This window comes from Anser cygnoides, chromosome 2 (assembly GCF_040182565.1).
Source record: "Anser cygnoides isolate HZ-2024a breed goose chromosome 2, Taihu_goose_T2T_genome, whole genome shotgun sequence".
Taxonomy (NCBI): domain Eukaryota; kingdom Metazoa; phylum Chordata; class Aves; order Anseriformes; family Anatidae; genus Anser; species Anser cygnoides.
The window spans coordinates 7,086,135-7,106,070 of record NC_089874.1 but is presented as its reverse complement, the minus strand read 5'-3'; the positions used below and the strand labels follow the sequence as shown (position 1 = coordinate 7,106,070).

General features: G+C 41.0%; 1 protein-coding gene across 1 annotated transcript; it reads right to left on the bottom strand.

The window, feature by feature from the left end:
- Positions 1–848: 848 nt before the first annotated feature.
- NUB1 (negative regulator of ubiquitin like proteins 1) lies at positions 849–16,583 on the bottom strand. The gene is made up of 15 exons (XM_048062356.2): positions 16,385–16,583; positions 13,399–13,516; positions 13,148–13,309; positions 11,081–11,139; positions 10,437–10,507; positions 9,410–9,592; positions 7,822–7,910; positions 6,337–6,443; positions 5,280–5,466; positions 4,819–4,926; positions 4,473–4,625; positions 3,422–3,568; positions 3,057–3,155; positions 2,098–2,290; positions 849–1,522 (listed from the first exon to the last, which is right to left on the bottom strand). The coding sequence occupies exons 2-15, from the start codon at positions 13,513–13,515 to the stop codon at positions 1,359–1,361; spliced, it is 1,839 nt and encodes a 612-aa protein (XP_047918313.1). The 5' UTR covers position 13,516; positions 16,385–16,583; the 3' UTR covers positions 849–1,358.
- Between the last annotated feature and the right edge of the window lie 3,353 nt (positions 16,584–19,936).

Here is a 19,936-nt window from a genome sequence, read left to right as displayed (position 1 = left end):
CTTTAGAAACGCTTCAACCTATGAGGACAAGATACAAAACTACCCCATTTTTGTAGCATTTGTCTTGATGCACAAGTGTGAAGTAAACACAAATAGTTCCTTTACGGTATAATCATTCCCTGCTTTTTGCTGCCCTTGGCTAAAGTAGCCAGGAAAAAAAAAAGTCCACTACTGAGACCTATCAAATCCGTAACTGGAATGGTGCTGTCGTGTTGCAGGCCGTGGCTCTACTTACAGCACTGTGTTCGCCCTAACACAACTGCAAGCCCTCATTTCCCCATCAGTAAGTGCTGGGTAAGAATAAACTGGCACCACATAAAAGGTTCTTGGTTTTTTGGACCTACCTCTAAGCAAAGATCCTGGCTAGTTTCTGCGTTCCCACCAGCTTCAGCGCCTCTGCCTGGAGCAGGTAGGACATGAGCTCCCTCTACCGCGAGACTGGAGCTACTGAAAGTAAATAAAACATTTTTTAAGAAGAGCTAACGCACGGTGAACTTGCCTTCCACGCGGAGAGGAGTGCTTACAGAGCAGAAACCTGGGTGCTATAAAAAGGCACTCAAACCCAAGTACTTCTCCACAACGTTGAGAACCCATTTAGCTGGGTACAACCACTGTGATAGTGGCTGAGCTGGGTTTTGTTCAACAGCCAGTTAAAGAAACTGGTCTGCATGAAATGAAACAGTTCGATCCATCTGAGGTATGTCAGGTACCTGCAAGAGGAGGGGCAGCTGCTTGGGAAAACTGGTTATTTAGGTACAAACTGAAATACCCCCCCTAGACACACGCAGAGCTTACGGAAGGGTTCCTGCAGCTTTTTGGGAGCAAAGAACAGAAGACTGACGGAAAGCTGAAGCAGCATATAGTTATCTTTATTGCCTGTGTAACACCTGCATGAAGTGACAAGCAAGACGCAGTATAAATCCATGCACGGATACATAAATGACTCTTAGAAATCTTTCAGAAGAAAAGAACGGTTTGTAAATAGTTACCTCTACAGCCTCATCAGCTAGGTTTCTCATTTACAAACAATTTTTAAAGCTGGTATTTTAAAATGGCATAGAAATGCTTATTTACCTGTATTCTAAGTGAATCAACTTATTTCACAATAAAAATATAGTTAAGTTCTATTAAATTTTCTTCTGAAAATAAACGCTTCTATTTTTCTGCTATGACAATAAATTACAACGTATCACAAATGTAGGCTTTAAGCAGATTTATAAATACGCAGGAATTAAGTGTTTCACCTACAGTTTAACTGAATTCAAGGCATTTAGTAAGAGATAAGCTGAAGATGCGTTTATAATCCAAACTCAATTTGTCAGGGGAAAAGCATGTAACTGAAGTAGAGGTAATGAGATTTAATGCTGTGGTACTTGTATATAGGATAAGTATTCATGAATGATCTGTTCTTCCTCCTCCAGTGTTAAATCCAGATAATCCTCTTCATGTTCAGGAATATCCTCTAGGATTTCATTGACTGCATCGGTCTCCATGTCTTCGTCTGTCGGTGAACTAGAAGAACCTTCAATTAAAAAAAAAAACAAAACCCAGAAAACAGCGGTGATTTCATTGCTGGAAGAAGTTTATACTTTTCCCCCTTTCACCACCACCACTGCTCTTCGAGAACCAGTTACTGTAAAACCACCTCTTGTTTCAAATTGCTCTACCGAAGCTGTTACAGGATGGCAAATTGTCCTACTGTGTAAGGCTGTAGGAAAGCCCTTAGATGTACAACGGGGATCCCTAGAGCTCTGACAGCTCATGGGGGAGAGAGAGAGTGCAATGCTCCTCCCTGGTAAGTGGCGAGTATCAGTTACAGCTGTATCACAGTATGGGATATGCGGTCAAATCAGCTACTGTACAGCACAAATTTGGAATAAAACTTCTTAGCAATCAGAAATCAGGTATTAGCAAGCCAAAAATCATCACCTACAGTGGTGTAGGTCCAGGAAGAATGACAGTCTTAACTTGCTGCTCGCTCTCTGAAAGGGTACAGGCAGGGAGAGGTTGGTTTGGTTTTAATCCTAATTGGCGTGATGAGTACAGGTAGGTGGGAGTGCTTAGTGTTAGGTGCTTGGGGCACGCAGGAATTCTTACCTGCAGACTCTGTGGGCGAGTCTTTAGATGAAGCAGATTCTTCTGATGGACTGGAACCTTCAGAAGACAGCTGCAATGAGGCAGGCAGAACTCCCCCATAGTGAGCAAGGGTCTGAGAAGCTAAGTGGATGTTGCCTTTAAAGACCTTTAAAGCTTGCTTTGCCGACTCATGGCTGAAGCCCATGTACATCAGCTACAGGGAGAGGGAAAAAAAAAAAAAAATCAGTACATATGGAGAAATCCAAGCTCATTCAGCATCAGTGACTGACAGGAATCTGACTGTGCGTCTGACAGTCACTCCTCTCGCACAGAGGAAAGCGTTGCATACCAGGAATTCCAGGACACTGACTCTGGCTTACTGGAACAGTTAACAACAGGGCAGTGACCTATTAAAGGAATGGGGATGTTGAGCAGAATCAAGAGCCTCTTGTTTAACATCAGACCAACTCTTCGTCTGTTTTCAAAAGGAAACTTCAAAGCACTCCAGCACATTCACATTCCTGGAATGCTATTTACTTTTTCTATGCAGTATAGTTTTCCTGCCTGTCTGACACTAATTGCAGAGCCACACAAATTATCGTGGAGTTTTTCAGATGGCCTGTGGTGAGAAAGGCACATGCCAACTCTTTCCCTTGTGCACCACAATATGCTTAAAGAATTGAATGCGTTTCTCATCTGCTGTCCTTTTAGGGTTAGAGCATTCGGGTGCACACACTTCCCTTAGCATTTGTGCACAACAGCTTGGTGTGAGGGGCAGGAAGTAAACAGGAATTACAATTCAGCCGGAGCGCGAGTTCACTGCGAGGGGCGGATGTGAGACAATGGAAGTGTGACAGCTCACGAGGGACACGGGACAAAGAATATTTGTACAGCTTCGCTTAAGGAAGATCTGGTGGGGCTGAAGGCATAATTCATAAACATGACTACCAGCTCCCGAGAAAGAAAAAGGTCTGACTTACTTGATCAATACTTTCTTGGGATACTTGAAACTGGTCCATGGCCACGGGATCATCGTCATCATCATTTTCCAACAATAATTCTGGATTGTCCAGAATAAACTACAGTAAAACAGAGAGCGGTCAGAATAGAGCAATGCAGTCATATTAGCCCTCAGTATGGATGTTTGTTTAGCCCTACGGTTGATACAAGCAAAACCTCAGCCATCTTTGATGTTTGATTCACTGGGTCAGGAAGTTCAGTCATTACAGTTCAAAAAAGGGTTGCTCTGAGCTAACCAATACAGAAGGCAGAAAATCTGCTAAGCAATTCACCCCCCAAATGTATTTGCTTTGGTACGGAAGCACTGCTCCTGAAAACCACTTACCTTAAAGGCTTGGTCCAGGTTTCCTTGTGCATGATGAAGAGCTACTTGAGCAGCTCTCTCTGAATAGCCCATACTTTTCAAGGTGTTTATGTCTTCTAGTCGCTGCCTTCTTTTAGCTCTCTCCTCCCTCCTTATCTGTGCTTTTTCCTGCAAGAACACAGCATTACAAAGCTAACTGTGCATGGCAATACTTCAGCCTTCCTCTGGTGCATATGGTTTCTTGGATTTACTTGTGTTTGAATTTCTTGAGGAAAAAGGATTTCTTGTTTTAAATATAGATTTTGCTGCCAGACACTCATCCCTAAATAAAGTTGTATTCCCATGAGCAAGCACTGTGGCTGTACTTCTGCTCTGAAGTCTCAGCAGATCAGATTCTTATGCTATCACAGCTATTATAGGCCCTCTGTGGTAAGTGATAAACCCATTTGGCAGATGGGCCTGTAGACAAGACTTGCCAAGGACATACAGTCAGAACTGGGCACGTGGCCAGCAAGTTCTCTTCGCCATTTGACTTTCTATCCACATTTCAGTGTCTGAAGTCCAGAAGTGCCACCTTGACATACCAAAAGTAAGTTCAGGCGCTTCAAATCCAGACAACACCCCCAGCCTCTTTCACACCAACAGAGAACAGCCTTTTCCCCTCATGGATCTTGTAAACCCAAAGCAATACAGTGCAGCCTCACGGTCTCCCTAACAGCACTTGAGTGTGCAGCCTCCTGTCTCCCATGCCAGGAGTGATAACTTTGACCATGGTGGCTTTGTTTGCATACAGGGCAAGAGCTGAGTAGCAAACACTGGGGCAAACCCTTCCAATGTACCTCTGTAGCATATCCACAGGTCTTTGGCTCTCTCATCCCATGTGTTTTGGGATAGAGGTTCTCTTGTTTTGTTAAGTTTTGGTTTCAAACTTGTGGCAGCAGATGTCAAGCTGTTAGTTACAGTAACAGCGCCAAAGCAGAATAATCAAAGTCCTTAATTTAGCACCACGGTGCATTAGTCACGCAAGACACGATCTAACAGACACCCCAAGAGATACAGTCCTGCACCATACCTCTCTCCTGTTGGTGATGAGATTGGCAGCATGCTCCACATTCCCATGGCACGCTCGCAGGGCAAGGCGAGCTTCCTGTTCAGAGAATCCCAGGAGCGACAGGCGATAGACTTTTTCAGGATCTATGTACAGCTCTTCATATAAACGAGATGCCTGTATGTAAAGGGCACAAAGTGGTGTTACCAACACTGTTGCTAACATACAAATGGAGAAAAAGTTTCTCCCCATTTTTCTGAGCAAGCAAACAACAGGTAGGTGCAACACAGAACCCAAACACAGGAGCACTTTTCCTTGAATAAGGTTCCTAGTGTGAACAACCTGAAAGTTTTCCCTAGTTGCATCTTACCCTCTGAATGTACTCAGCAGCCTCCTTTTCTCTACCGCTGTGATAGTGTCCTATCCCCTGAAGAAGGTAAAGCCGTAGAAATAAAACCTTCTCACGACCATAGCTTCCCTAAAGAATTGTTAAACAAAGGGAGGAAGAAGGGGAAACATAAATAAGAACGTGAATCCGTTACCAACAGAAGACTATACAAAGAAAATGTAGTCTCTAATATACAGCACTTAGTATGCAGAGAAAGCATCACGTCTAGAACAGGGGCGTCTGTGCATTTAAGCACATGTTTGCTGTGATCTTGTTGTCAGGTCCAACACTTTCACCATGCTGGCAGTGACACAACTAGATAACCAGCTAAGGAAGCATGAGAAAACATTAAACTTCTACAAGAAGGCCTTGTAATATTTGAGCAATAACTGAATATATGTAGAAAAAACCAAAGCCATCTAAATTAAATCAAACCATCGTACTTTGATATCAATCAGCCTTTCGTGGTTCTCCCCATAGCACCTCTGGAAGCATCTATGGGCTGTGGTCAGCTTTTTCTCGGCATCATCCAAGCAGTCCAGCTGCTCCAGGCGGAAGTAGCACCACACTATATCCAGCTGCAGCACTGCATAATTATCGACGGTGTTCAGCAGCTCTGTGCTACACTCACTGCAAAACAAAAATTTAGTTTTTGGGGGGTGGTTGTTTGCTTTTTTACCCTTTTTTTTTTTAATACTAATGAAGCAACATGCTAGAAGTATGTACACTCACATATTTGAGGAAGCATGTGCTTCTTATTTGAGGCAAACTGACACCAATGGAACTTTAATAAAACACCAATCTCCCAACATATTCACTAATACATAGGACATGAATGATAACACTACACCTCAAAGAATTACGAGTCACAATTCATTTTGTTACTATTCAAGATAGCATCTCTTTAAATGCAGGATTAATTAAATCCCACGTAACCTTTAAGAGGACAGAGATCAATCATCTTCCTCAGTGCAAGTGATCACGCGGGGTTCTGTGCCAGTCTCCTTGCGTGCCCACACAGATGAGAAGCAGATGGGGACAATGATACTTTTGGTGTTCTCAAAAGAGCAACTTCAGGTTCTGACTGCTGACAGCAAAATAGTTTACCTGCAGAAACCCTGACGTGCTTACTGACCTCTGCTATCTGCTCCACCCTTTGCAGGAAATTATTCCTTCACAGGAGCAATTGCAAAAGAGTAGCTGTATCTGCTTGTCCAGCAACAGCAATCTATAGCCCAGTACATGAATATTGATGGTTTGTTTATGTTATATGAAAGACTAAATTGCCCAGTGGCAGTATCTGTTTCAGCTGTTTTCCATGAAGCCACCTGTCACCAAAAGTCAGAGCCTTTGTCTGCTATTTCCCATCTGCAAAGGGGGAGTGAAGTAACCCTGGGCAAAACAGGCCCTGAATTACAGGCACAGGCAGACCTAACAGCGTTCCTATATTTGGTTGAGAGTACAGGAAAGCCAGGTATAAGGACTCAAAAAGGTTCTTACCAGAAGTGTTTATCAGCATCCAACAAATATGGCAGTGCTATTTCATATTCTTTCTTCTTCATTAACGCTCTGCCCTTCTCATGATAACCCATTGCCAGCACGAGTGCCTGAAAACATGAAGTGCCTATGAAAAACATACTGAGACATTTCTGCACTCCCCCCAGCTCACTTTTATAACTGAAAAGTGATATCTAGGAAATCCAATAGTGCTCTTGTTCCTTCTAAAAAAGTACCATTCTATCAGTTCAGTAAGATCAACACTATTTCAACATTGCTTCATACCTTTCCTCCCAGCTACTAATATTAAGGTATTGTCTAATTAAAAGCAACGAATGCTGCTGACACATGAGATGCTGTACCAAATTTAAGACCGAAACCCTAGATAGATTTTCAATAATGACTGATAAAAAACTAAGTACTTTGTAGGTCCTACACTTCCTACCAGTATCAAATTTGTTTCGCTTAGTTATTAACACTACCTTGTAAACTTTAATGATTCACCTCCTGCAAAACCTCAGAATTGAAAATTAAACCTTGAACGTGGCAGGAAAACACTCTAGTTCCTGCAGTATGACAAATGGAAATACAAATAATATTTCTTGATAGAAACAATCTGCAATAGTTCTTCTCACCCATGTTCAATAGTGATGAAAGCTTGTGTGATTGCACATTTGATGCTTCAACTCAGTGCGAATTACTACTTTCAGCACTTCATCACGACAATATGCATTGTAGAAATGGACAGTTACTTTTTCCAATCATCCAGAAACTCGAGATGAACCAGAAAACTGATGCTAGAGCTGCAATTAACACATGTTGGGGCCTACTCATTTTCCCCCCCCCCCTTTTTTTTTTTACTGGGCATAATTCCAAGCATTTTGTAGAGAGTTTTTATTTATCTTCATCAAATCTAAAAATCTGAAAAGACAGTGTCTACCACCACCCTTTTGCTTCAGCAGCCAACATCAGGTGTCACTCCTACTACAATTCAATGCACGCACCCAGCCAAAAATTTTCAGCTGAGAATGTTGGCCTTGAACGTGAACAGATTTAAATCTGAGAGAGGTCACAGTGCCAAAGATCTCAAAACTATTTTTGAAGAGTCCAATTTTGTGAGACTCAGCAAGTTTCCAACTGAAACCGACTGAGCCTAAAGAACAAGTTATTTTCATGTGGTTCTAGGGCAACTCAAATTAACAACAGGTGGTATGATATAACAAAGTTATAGCTCATCTTAAAACACAAAAATAAGGCAAGATTACATCGATTATATCAGCAATTAGGGGTCTGTCTTGAGATGACTAAAGTATTCCCAGTTATAGAGTTCTACTTTTATTTCAAAATTATTTCTATTAAGCATACATCTACTGGACCCAGTGTACAATCCCCCAAAAGCCTGAGTATTTCAATCTCACATTTGACATACTTCACTAATTAGGCTTCACAAAGCTATTTTATTACCTTTATAAGGTAATTTTTACTTACTTTTTTAGCTTGAGGAGGAATCTCGATTGACCTCCCAGTCTGATTAGCTATATCTAGATATGGAGTAGTATCTGGATCTAAGTACTCCTCTGAAACATAAGAAAAAGCAGTCTTAGTTTCAAGTACCACCTTCCAACAAAATAACACTGCTGTCATAAGATTACGTCATTAAGTGCATGGTTAAACAAAAAGCAAATAAAACTAAAAAAATCTGAATTACATATGAAGGCTGGTTTTGGACAGACCTACCACCAATGGCCTCGACCAGCCAGGCACAAGAAACTTTTAGGGCCTCTTACTTAGTGAGCTATCATCATCCAGAAATTTAGACCCAACTTAATTTACATGAATTGTAAAGATTTTTTTTGCAGAAGACAAAAACACCTACATTTTATATGACACTTGAAATCCTTTATCAAATAAAGTCTACAGAATACAAGAAAACCCTCAGCACAGTTGATAAAAAACAAAACAAAAATACAGCTCAGTGTTTTCCATTCCCCATATATTTAATGTTTATGACCAAACTATCAATTTTGTTCTCACCTACATTTAATTTAAAATGAAAAGATGTTTTTCTTATAAACAAAAGACAATTAAGAGGAGTTTGCTGAGATTAAAAGTTTACAAAAGGTTTGTTAAATCTTTTTTAAATTTCACATAGCTTTGAAGACAGCCTTGAGCCTATGAAGCCATTATGGACTCCATGCCACACTCTGGCATTGTGCTATAACTGACAGTGGTAAATATCTTTAAAATGCCCTATACAGGATTCAAGGGTTGGGATCTAAATTACCCCTTAAGTCAATAAAAGGAATCACTTCTTTTAACTTGTTCAAAATATGACATTATAGTAAGAAACGGGCTGTCATTGACTGTTAAAAGCAGCTTTGTTCACGTATTTTTTTTTGCATTTGGCAGGAATTCGTTACGTACTCAATTTCAGTTTCTTGTTTGTGGATTTTTCAAACAATAAAGTAGCAAAATGATTTAAACTCACCATCTAGCAGTGCAATTCATGGACACACTTAACCTCATTTTGAAAAATTATTACTGTTAAATTGACTATATCCCTTTAACTTAATCCACGGTTGCTAGCAATCAGCATCAAACACAGTGAGAAAAGAACAGCCACATTATAGATCAGAATGACAAGTGAGCTGTTCTGCACAATGAAACCATGGTTACGCACAGTCATATCTGAGGGAAACTACAAAAAAGTGTGTAATGACTGCTAATACATTATTCCACTGTGCTTATGTGTACAATAAATTTAAAGCCTGTTCTCAGCGTTGTCAGTCCCCTAACTGTCAAGTGCCAATTAAATAATAATTGATTCATTTTATATCCGTCTCAAAGTGCCAAACATTTTCTAGCATTCCAGTTTTATAGGAGTTAGAGTAAAGAGGAAGTTTTAATCAACTTAAAAGTCAGTTTTAGAGTTGTCAGAAAACTACAACAGTGTAAGTTGAAGTCTCGTCATGGTAGAGGTACTCTTCTAAACTGAAAGGCCACTGAGAGGACAGGTTTTGATCTTCGAGAGTTAACAAGTGCCTAGCTCTCCACCTCCAAACCAATTCTCCCTCACCTCTCTCTGCTAGAATCTCCAAACCCTTCTTAGTTCTTTGCATCTTGTCACTTATGTCCTTTTCTTTCTTGCGTTGAAGTTCTTCTTCCTGAACCTTTCTTTTAGTTTCCTCATCGCTCTGTTCCAGCTGAAGTACCATCACTTTCGCATTGTGTGTTACGCCTTGATCTTCAAGAGTTCTTCCTGCAAAATAAAGCATGATGAATGAAATACAAATACCGGATTTACGAAGAGAGACCATTTTATGTTGTACTGCCACTGGAAAATAAAAAACAACCTAAACAGCCCCTTGCCTTACTTGCACTGTACTGGAGAACTACAGTAATTACTAGACCCAAGTACTCAGTCAAAACCACTGACAACTGCTGACCTCTTCAGCAGAAATTCAGAAACCAGAAGCAGACTGGCATTTTAAAAATGCTTTTAAAATGACTGGTATGTTTCTTCGCTTGCTTTTTTCCAAAGCGTTCAAGAAATATGAGTGTTTCAGTTAGTTGATCTCCAGGAAAAAAAGTGGAATAATGTGAGGTTAAACGTGTCCAGAATCATACACCACAACAGTACCAGGACAGATGAAGTGGGAATCGAAGCCAAGTTCTTATTATCAAGTTTATGGCTTTAACTACATCTGACCTCTTCCAAGGGAACTAAATATGCTTAGGGAATCAATAAAAAGAAAGTAGGTGAAGTTGAACATGTGTAAGACATTACAAAAAGTTTTTGAATGTGCTGTTATACAATATGGATTTTGGAGAAGTTTATGGTTCCTCTTAAACATACTTTGGGCGTTTCAACACTTAATAAATGATGAAAATCTACTTTCTGAAGGGATTCATATAATCACTCTAATTCTTTCTGAGGTTTTGATCATTATGATTTCTTACATTTCCTGTAGAGCAAAACCTGACAAATATAACTGCTATTCCTTGGGGATTTTAGAAATTAATAAAATTGCAAGAAACTTTGCTTCTGAGAAGCAATAAAATGGAAAACACAGAAGTATACTCAACTAGAGAGAGATACATACCCAGGTCAAGCTGCTTCTTATTTATGATTATTTTGATAGCATTTTCTTTTAACGCATGTTCCTGTGCTATCCTGTGAAATAAATCATTGCACCCATTAATATAAAATTGTAAGGATAAACAATATTTCTATTAGAATAGTGACAAAACTTGAAAATGAATATGTTCATAACTGGTTTAACCTTTTGCTACAAAAGGCTGCTAAAAATAAAAATAGCATCAGAAAGCTTTCGAAATCGCTTAGGGAAAAGATGGGATACAAAATGGGAAAAGCAAAACAGGCAGAAAAGGATCTGATTTTAGTATGGTTAAACATACAGAAGGGAGAGAAGCTGATGGTCACTGTTCAAAAAAACTGTTACAGATTTGGAGTATTGATCAGTGGTGCCTTCCCAGGTACTTGTTGGTGATTTATAGAGGAGAGTCTCCTTCCACAGTTGTAAATTTCCTTTTTTTTGTATCTGTTAAACAACTGCTTTTTACATGAAGAACTGCTCTACAGGGTCGCTGGACATCCTATTCAGACATACTCAATGCTAAGAAAATGCTCAAGACAACGCAATAAATAGCGCACCATTTGTATTTTTTAGTACCATATGACAGTATGCTACTTCAGAAGAGAAGAACCAAAGGTGATTGCACTTACTGTGATCTGAGCTCCTTGCCTGTGATGAACAGGCTAGTTTCCAGTGGGATTTTTCTGCTCTGTAGTAATTATATTGGGTGGGGTAAGGAGGAGGGAAGGAAAAGAGCATGATATCAAGATACTTTGGACATTTTCTTAATCAACTGTTTTACAACAACTACAATTTCTTCCTCAAATAATAATCATGTTAACAGGGTTATGGCTTGGCATACATATTAGTAATTTCTGGCCAGGGAGTCTTGCACTTGCTATGCAGTGCTAAAAATAAGCATTACAACGGCAGAAGATGGAGAATTAGATAAATCCAAATTCAGAACCAAGCAATTTAAACTGACTAATTTAATTATGCACTTCCAATCTGAACTCTGCTTTGTAATTATGCCACTCACCTGTGACTGGCTAAGTTATGATTAATTCCTTATTAGTGTGTCTGGCCCCAGATTAGATAAACTGGAATTTTAAATGAATTAATTCCCTTATGCCCAGTAGCATTGAAAAGAGGAATCATGAAACTATTTGTTTGGTTTAACTGCATGGCAATCACTTAACACCCTCTACCCTTTTGCCCATCACGTCCCCTAGTAATTAATTTTCACTACAGGAGAGAGAACAATTATGACTGTGCTGTGTTTTTTAAATTATTCAGTAACAACAACAAAAAAAAATCCTTCTGAAGCAGATGTTATCTAAGATCATTGTCTTCAGTAGAAAATACTGCCCTTTTCCAGAGTGACCACTCACTTCTGTTGCCAATGATTACAATCTAAGTGTCCCTAAGTAGGGGAGTTCTCTTTTACTGTTATCAGAGTGGATGAAGATACAGAGCACTGGAGAAGATGCTGCTCCCACAGAGCAGGATCAAAACTGGGAACTGCCTGGAGATCGCAGTTGTTGCGAGAGACTGGCTTTGTCTGCACTGCTAAAAACCCTAACCAAAGGCTCTGTTCAACTTGTGATTCCTCTCAGCTTTCAAAGCCGAGCAGCTGTGTCCAAGCTGATGGAAATCAGTCCCTGGCCCACATCAGCCCTCACACTGCACCTGGTCGTGGCTTGGCAGAACACCAGGAGGCCTGGGCAAAACTGCATCAGAGATGATGTTACCAATCCACAGGATGTCTGACTGTGGAACAGCAGCCAGCTGGCCCCATGGGGGCTGAGCTGACTAGGGTAGACGTAGCCACAGAATCCAGTAGGGTGACTAGCATGACACCGACTTAGTCAGATTCACTTCATTATTCTGGTGTGTGCTACGCATGAACTAAAGGCTGAATCCTGGATTTAAAGGGGCAATCCTTAGTGCAGTTCTAACTATGTCAAGTTTTTTGGTCCTGACTTAGAATAGATGTGTACCATCGTAACAGAAAACCACCCCTCTCGTTTCCAAGTTCAAACACCGGATGTACCTTAAAGTAGGTGTAGTTAGCTGCCTGGGCTGGAGGAGTTACACGAGGATGATGTAAAGTCACTGTAAGAACCCTGCCAAATGCCACGGTTAAAAGCCAAAGGAGTTCTTTTTGATATCATCATCTACACACAGCCTAAGATGACACTGCATTCAAGTTGCTTATTGCACTTAAAGTTTTCCTTTTTTTTTTTTTTTTAAATTAAAGCTGTCATTCAAACAATGATAGTGGTAATAAAGTGATATTCATATGCTAATGCAACTTTAGGTATTTCACAACAGAAAAAATATATCTGCTCTTTACTGCTAATGTGAGTGGTTAAGTCAGAAGGAATCAAATTGAACTAGACAGACACTTAAATCTAATGTACTTTTCTTAATTGAAAGATCATTTCTCATTAAATCCTAAAGGGAAGACAATTACTAATCTCTCAATATTATATTCTATTATATTCCTTTGCTGTGCTATTTCTGTGTATCTGGGAAACTAAAATATACCTAAAGAACTTCTCCCCAACATATTTTTTATACCTCTACACAGATCTCTTATGCAAATCACCCCAAAAAGTTGAGGAAGTGAAAACATTTGAATTAGATGCAAAACTTGAACTCAAAAGGCTGTAGAATAAAGGTACTTATCCTAACTTTTCTGCAACGGCACTTACTTTTCTACGAGGCAGATATATATCAAGTCTTGCAATCCCAGTCACTTTAAAATTTTCATTTCCTGTTCCACGCTCAACTGCTTTACATCGTATTTCTTCAAGCATATTCTCTGCATCATTCTCATTGATATTCAGCTTGGATGAATATTTCTGTGCAAGCTCCTAAGGAAACAGCAAGAAAAAAAATGGCAAAATACACCAGTAATACGACACGAAAAGCACGTGACACTAACTCAAGACAGAATATTTACCTTCATCTCTTCACCAGCTTCCTTATTCTCATTTGTGTATGGTGGTTTCCATAGCTGAATTTTGTCTTCTCGTAAGCAACTTGTCAGTTTTGCTATTAAATACTTCTTTTGTGCCATTCTTTTAAAACAAAAGCATTGTTGGAAGGAAAAAGAAAGGAAAATAATCAGTCTTTTCATATAGCTTTCCTGCATTAAGATATTGTGGTTTTTCACTGAGTCTAAACAATATTGCAGAACTCTGTAAAAACAAAGAAAGAAAAAACAACAACACAAACAACAAAAGCAAACAAACAATCCCCTGGAGTATAAAATACATCCTATGCATTTGGGTGATGAGGGGAATCTGAAAACCACACTATTATCAAAAACCCTGGGAAGAAGGTGAAAGCTGGACCGAGACAGAGCTAATTCAGGAGCAATTCAAGCTTTGGATTTGGTATTTGGAAATACCTTGGTATTTCAAGTGGAATTAAATCTCTTCCTAACCTCTCACGTAAAATGGAATTACAGAATGTGCTGATTCATCAGACTCTGTGATACAATTCTTCTGCCCTGCCCTGGAAAGGGCTGCTCATTCCAATCCCCTTTTAAAACATGTATTTGCTATACCTCTGCCTTTCTGCTTCTCTTACTTCCTTGCTTCAACAGCCTTTCTAGACCAGCGGTGGTTGAACGTGAATTATTACTCTCTTTGGCAAGACAGAAAGGAGCTATCATGAAGAAACATCTCAGTACCACAAGCCTCGCCATGAGAATACTGTAAGTATTACTTACAGTACTGTAAGTAACTGTAAGTATAAAGTTCTCATCCCTCCAGCAAAGTGAGATCTGCTACAGTGATGAGAGAGATCTTTGTCTCCCCAATCTCAATCGTTTGACAAGAAAGCACGTTTAACAGTATCATTAAATGGAACTGTAAAATTCTGGTATCATAACAATGACATAGCAGGGCATCACTTGTCACAGTCCAAGAGATGCTCTTCCCACTCCCGCTGCAAAGTTAGGAAAGGCACACTGAGCACAAGCAACATAAAGAACAGAGGCTGAGATTAGAGGCGATGTGTACTGTAAATCTGCACCAGGCAATAAAGTTCCCATCACTAGGTAGAAGATGGTTGTGGCTGAACAGAGCAGTTCCCTGTCTCCTGGGTAATAGTTTAGGCTGAATTCATCATCAGAGGTTATTCAGCTGAGAGGAAGCAGTAACCTCTGTGAGGGCATCAGCGTGTCCCTGAAAACAAAGCAAAACAAACAAAAACCACAACAAGAAACAGGGAAGGCAGAGAGAGGGCAAGGAAAGCCAGACGCAGTGATCTCGACAGAAAAAAAAAAAAATCGATTTGGATATTAAAGCATGGAACACTTGGCTTTTGGACATTTGGAATCCTATGCAAGACATCTTTTAATTTATATAGAAAGGCACTTAAAGTGTTGGCATTTATGCACTGAGACTGGCATCAAAACTGATTAAATGGTTTCATTTTTCTTTAAGAGTGGTTTCATTTTCTTATTCTTGTTTATCAGCACAGAGCACTCAGGAAGAAGGAGACAGAATATGGGAATAAGATGCTACTACCCATTTGCACAGAGACTGTTCCTTGCTCAAGACATGCTTTCTGAAAACAAAAACAAACAAACAAAATAGGCAAAAATCCAACAGCTCCTAAATTCACTTGTCAACCTTATCTCAGCCCCAGCTTTAGCCAGCTACAAAGAATCTTTGAATGCTAAAAAGACATGAGTCTCTTCCAGAGAAGAGCCAGAGTGGCTAACTGTATGAGTGGGTACTTTAACAACCCTTCTGTTTTGTTTCCTATAATTTGCATGGCGTCTGGCCAAACCAGGTGAGGCAGCCCGGCTTTTTCTTGCTGAGATGTTGTTATCATCTTACAGCCAAGGCAAAATACAGTATTTACAAGCAGAACGCAACAAACACATTCCATTTTCCAAAGATTGTCTTAAAGTTACTGACAGAGCTGTTCTCCTTTTCCAAAATATGTCTCATAATTCCTATTAATAACTTTAAACACTGATTTTGCATATTTAGGGTACGCTGAAGAAGCACCTCATACCTGTAAGTCTACATAACATACACCTGAAAAACAAAAAGGTATCAAGAGCTTTGGGGCATCCAGACAAAGTCTGAAGTTGCAATGCATAAATAAAGCTACAAATTGTACACTCATCTTTTTACGAATATGATATTTTATAGTTTTGTACATTTGTGATTCCTTACTCATCTATTAAGCCAGAAAACAACACTGGAGTCTCCAGTTAAACTTACCCTTTCCCATCCTGCATAAAAAAAGATACGTTTTCCCTTCACAAAGAAAAATCTATCACTCTATATGCAAAATATCTACTGTTTATCATAAATTAATATTTTAATGTAACTAAATTGCAAGAGAATCTCTAACAAAGCCTTTGTGACTTACTTTGCCACCAGCCAGCACGACAAGTGTGCCTGAAATGCTTTCACTTTCGGTAAGGGTTTAAAGGGACTTTCTCAAAACCGCTTTGGTGAACAACCGGAGGGGATTTCCCCAGGGCTATGGGGTGCAAGGGGGAGGTTCTGGTAGCTCGGGGGTTGTCCTCTGAGGCCAACTGGCCTCATAGGTGACACAAACGAAAATAAATACAGAAATAAGGGTGAAAAAAGAAATTTTTAAGGGAAGGGACAGAAGATTCTCAGCGCAGTTATAAATGATAAATATCACAGCAGCTGTAAATAATATTATAGAGGTTATAATAAAAAGATATGGCTTAAATAGTGGCAAGCAGAGCTCCCCGGAGCATCTGCTTGGTACCCCCGCGGCTCATGGGAGGCTGCAGAGCCTCAAGCAGCACCACGGGCAAAAACACGAAGCACTTTCAGAACCCCAAACCCCTGTCGCCACCACCCCCAGCCTCCCCCTGTCACGACACCACGGCGACAGCCCCCGACCCTAAAATCTCCCCGCATCCCAAGAAGGGGAGGGGCACCCACCTGAGCCTCCAAGGCAGAGGCCGGGTCTCGGGGCCCAGTAGGTCCCTGAGGGGCTCAGGGGGGCTCTCGGGGGAGCTGCTCGGCTGCCCCTCAGCCCCGCTCGGGGGCTCCGGGGGATGGCGGCCGCCTCCTCTGCCTCAGGGAGGTGGCGGAGGCCGCTGGAGGCCGGTTGCCTCCGCTGAGCCGGAAGGAGCCCGGGGAGACGGGCGCGCGTCACGTGGTTGAAGCCGAGCCCCAGCCGCCATCTTAGCGCTTTGCCCTTAGTTGGGAGGGGATTGGGGGGGGGCGGGGTGTTGGTGTTTGCCCTGTGGCGTGTTTTAGCCGTTTTAGGTCTTCGAAAGAAGTATGGCTACACGAGTCTGGCCTTCCAGGGGATAACTAGGCTCTTTCAGCTGCAGCCCTTCTGCTCTCGAGGCAAAAGGGGCAGCGGTTTGCGTCAGCTCTGAGAGGGAGCTTGTCCCCAAAGGTGGAGAGATGCTGGGGAAGGGCCGAGGGGGGGTTCTTCCCTGCTGCTGTGTCTAGGGTGAACTTTTCTCTTTGAGCCTGAGTTTCTCCTGTGGTGATGGAGAGCAGATTTGTGCTTGTTGTGAGGGTGTTAAACTGGATTCAGAGACCTGAGTGGAGAAATACATTGTGTGTCATGGTCCGCGTGCATGCGTTGTACCTCCTGCTCTGGTCCCTGTAATGCCCCGTTGCTGGGAACAGGCTGTGAGGCCAGGTGGGCTGTCTGGTGTTAAACTTGTACCAGAGACTGCTAAAAGTTTGCAGCTCACAGAAACACAGAATATCCCGAGTTGGAAGGAACCCACAAGGATTATCGACTCCAACTCCTGGCTCCACACGGATCTACCCAAAATCAGAATAAAGCTTGCTCCTGGAACCCTTTTGGTGCCTGTAAAAGATGTCATTATTTTTGGTGTAACCCATTAAAAGAATACTTTAACTTGTGGGTTAATTCTTTCCTGTGCCCAGTTGTCCCAGCAGCTAAGGGATTTTCTTCTAACTGCTCTGATACATGAGTGAAAGCACTGCCCAAGAGTATTACTTATTCCAGAATAGATGGCCCTGCAGGTCAGTCCTTATGTAAAACATATTCCTTACCCAGTCATGGGGACTAGGTGGGGGTGCTGCATACTGAAGCTTAGAAAATGGGAACTTCACAGGTATCGTGGTTTGTGAACACCACTCTGAACTAGAATTTCAGGATTCCAGGCTCCCCCATGTGCATAAATCATTCAAGTTTGCCCATGGGTGAAATAAGGGTGTTGTTACTGAACTTGCTTTTATGACAGTCTTGAGTTCAGTGCTTAAAACTCTGCTAAAGCAGAGTAACGCAGTGATGGTGGTTACTCCCCCATGATCTCCAAACATGAAGAAGCTCCAAACAGCAAAGGGTTTTGCAAATCAGGTGCACTTGAGAATTGGGACTTTCTAATATTTGAAGTTTTCCATTTTTCTCATGGAACGTGTCCTTTTTTTCATTTATACTAAGGCTGCTTTAGAGAAAAAAAAAAAAAAAAGTAGAATTCTCCTCAGGCAATGTACCTGTGTAATATTTTAGTCTCCTGAAATATAACTTTTCTCAGAACTAAAAATACTCCACTAACAAATGAAAATTCATTGAAATTTATCTTCCATAATGTCCTTAGGAATTAAATTGAAAGACTTCTCCAGAGGCAGAATGCCCTTCATAATTAAGCTCCAGCTAGTACAAAGCAAGCTAGTTTGCTGGAGAAGACTCAGGAAAGGGTGAAATGTTTGCATGAAAGTGCCTACAAAGGATTGAGTTACTTAGTCCGTGCATAAACTTTCACCGAGTTTTAAATCAAGGTATTCAAGGTCCATGTTTAATTAAGATAACTAATTCAAAGCACCTTAAAAACAATTTAAAAGTATTTGCAGAAAATAATATCACTAGTTTAGTCAAATAGGTTTATAGAGTAGGTAAGTGGCTAGATAAGGTTTTAAAATTTCTGTGATACTGATTTAAAAGCTTAAGTTGCATTCACTGAAATGTTTTCAATTATTTTACTGCAAGTACCTAGCCAAAATGATCTTAAATTAAATTTTTAATAGTTTTTATAGTGGCTTCTTGCTAGCATGGGATTTTTTTCAGTTATTCCTTTAGCTTTATGTGATTCTCTTATGGTCTACGGACTTGGAGATGCAACAAAAATAGCACTCCAGTGTAATGAAAGGCTGCAGTACAAATCAATATACTCTGTAATCAGCAAGTCAGGTAAATAGAAAGCTAATGTGTATCACATAGTTCAAAAAATTCATTGTCCCTTGATATTTCTCTCAGGTACTTTCTTATGTCTGGTTATTTAGTATTTCATTCCTGTTATACCTATACCTATTATTCATATCTGTTTTATCTTCTTTTTTTTTTTCTTTCTTTCTAATCTTTCTTTAAGTACTCTAAGTACTGTTTTTTGCTGTTGTTTTAGTTTGTTTCTTTAAGTGTTTATGATTGCTTATTGATGTTTCATGCCTACACTGAAACAGGAATCAGTATCTGAGCTGGAAACCAGTCTGTGGCAAGCCAGTTTATTGAAAACATCAAAAAAAAATTGAAAACATTGAAAAATCACAATGAATGCTTCTACCAAACTGATGTCTCCAGTCTGCTGCTTTTACTAAACATGAATGAAAAATTCTTCAGGAGTTACTGGGGCATACTCATCACTATCAGTAATAGCTGGTGCTTTTCAGCATGGCATCTCGAAGTACATTACTAAGCAAGTCCTGAACAAGAAGATCAGTAAAAGCTATTGAAGTATATCTTTGGAGAATTTTGTTAAGGAACCTCGATATTCTTTTGCCTTAAGAACAGTCACTGCCTGTCTACTGATGTTGGCTGGATCAGTGTGAGACACGATTGAATTTAAGTCTGGAACTGTGTTGAATGGCACAGAAAAAACGAGGCTTGGCAAGAGGGGTTAGAACAGCATTATTTTCCATGATAGTCTTTCCTTTTCTGTGCTCTTACAAAATACTGTAGTACTGTGTGCCATGGTACTCGGGTATTCTCACATGGATTGCTGCATCCAGCTCTGGGGCCCCAGCACCAGAAGGACGGGGACCTGTTGGGGTGAGTCCAAAGCAGGCCACGAGGATGCTCAGAGGCTGGAGCCCCTCTGCTGTGGAGCCAGGCTGAGGGAGTTGGGGTTGTTCAGCCTGGAGAGGAGAAGGCTCCGGGGAGACCTCACAGCGGCCTGCCAGGGCCTAAAGGGGGCTGCAGGAGAGCTGGGGAGGGACTCTTGGTCAGGGGGTGTAGGGATAGGACAAGGGGGAATGGCTTTAAAGTAAGAAAGGGGAGATTTAGATTAGATATTAGGAAGAAATCCCTCATGATGAGGGCGGTGAGGCCCTGGCCCAGGCTGCCCAGAGGAGCTGTGGCTGCCCCATCCCTGGCAGTGCCCAAGGCCAGGCTGGATGGGGCTGGGGGCAGCCTGGGCTGGTGGAAGGGGTCCCTGCCCATGGCAGGGGACTGGAATTAGATGGGCTTTGAGGTCCCTTCCAACCCAAACCATTCTCTGATTGTACACT